The sequence below is a fragment of the Acyrthosiphon pisum genome, unplaced genomic scaffold, assembly GCF_005508785.2.
Source record: "Acyrthosiphon pisum isolate AL4f unplaced genomic scaffold, pea_aphid_22Mar2018_4r6ur Scaffold_16854;HRSCAF=17519, whole genome shotgun sequence".
Taxonomy (NCBI): domain Eukaryota; kingdom Metazoa; phylum Arthropoda; class Insecta; order Hemiptera; family Aphididae; genus Acyrthosiphon; species Acyrthosiphon pisum.
This window is the reverse complement of record NW_021765822.1, coordinates 1-1,426: the sequence shown is the minus strand read 5'-3', so window position 1 is coordinate 1,426 and position 1,426 is coordinate 1. Positions and strand designations below refer to the sequence as shown.

The following is a 1,426-nucleotide window of genomic DNA, read 5'->3' as shown; positions in this document are numbered from 1 at the left end:
TTGAAATCCTGGGAAACAGCAGCATTTACACGGTCTTCCAAGTCATACATGACATTTTCACCAGTTTTTGATACTGATTTAACTCCTGTATTAAAAATATTTGTACATTAAATTTTGATAACTTAATAAAGTCTATTCAACATTTACCTTTACGATAAAATATGACTCCAGCTCGAGGACCTCTTAATGTTTTATGAGTAGTAGAAGTGACCACATCACAATATTCAAAAGGTGAAGGAATAACACCAGCAGCAACTAAACCACTAATATGTGACATATCAGCCATCAAGTAAGAATCACTAGCCTGAGCTATTGTTCTAAAACGTTTATAGTCCAATGTCCTTGGGTAGGAAGTTACGCCTATAACAATTATATGGTGTAAGTCATGTTTTTACATACATTTTTAAATGCATATATAATTCATACAAACCAGCAATAATAATATCAGGCTTAAAATTCTTTGCAGATTTTTCTAACTCGTCATAATCAATTAAACCAGTTTCCATATTTACGTGATATGGTAAAGTTTCAAAAAATATTGATGCTGCAGACAATCTTTTTTTTTGAGCCATCAGACCATGACTGATATGACCACCATCTGGTAAATCCAAGCCTATTGAAATGTATTTAAATATTAATTCATTTTCATTGCATTAATATGATGTACATCACACAATTATTTTTAATAATTAAATTAATAATAATAACTAATAACTAATAACTTGCCACAAAGACTTGGAAAATATAAAAATTATGAAATTATTCTTAATTTAGTTCTAATTCAACATTGTTTATTTCTTACATTTTATTTATTATATATATTGCCTAGTCTGTATATATAAAAAGACTTGTCCTGGGTGATTCATCATCACCTAGCCGGAACTGCTGAAGCTATGGATATGAAATTTTCAGTGAATGTACTTATTACTATGTATAGGCGCACTAAGAAAGGATTTTTTGAAATTCGCATTTTAAAGAGGTGCTCAAACAGGGATCTCGAGATTCACAATGGAAATTGGAAATTTATTTTTATTTATTTTTTAAATTGCCATTAGTTACAGTCTACAGTAGAAATTAGTATTTATTTATTATTGGTTTACATTGGTTATTTGGGCATATCAGGTATAAGCTAGCACCAAATCAAATTATTGAACATTGCAGCAAGTTACATCCAAAAACAGTTAAACAATCATAATTTTTTTAAGTTGCAATTTTTTACTGATAACGGAGTGCATGGGTTCAGCTTGGTATGAATGTTTGTGTGTAGATTAGACCTCTGGAAAGAAGATAGATTAATTTAATAAGGACTAAATTTGGTTTTTTTATTCATTGGATTTTAGTACGGTTAGGTTAGATTAGGATTTTGTATTAATTGATTATATTAATCCACTGTAGGTGGAATTAAGTAAAAACGACAAACTTTGTA

The 1,426-nt window shown here is 29.3% G+C and overlaps 1 protein-coding gene across 1 annotated transcript; it reads right to left on the bottom strand.

Moving 5' to 3' along the window:
* Positions 1–29: 29 nt before the first annotated feature.
* LOC103311731 (serine hydroxymethyltransferase, cytosolic-like) lies at positions 30–613 on the bottom strand (the record flags this gene model as incomplete). The annotated part of the gene is made up of 3 exons (XM_008191435.2): positions 30–85; positions 148–360; positions 431–613. Coding segments are annotated over 3 exons (452 nt in total), but the record flags the coding sequence as incomplete, so codon positions are not given.
* Between the last annotated feature and the right edge of the window lie 813 nt (positions 614–1,426).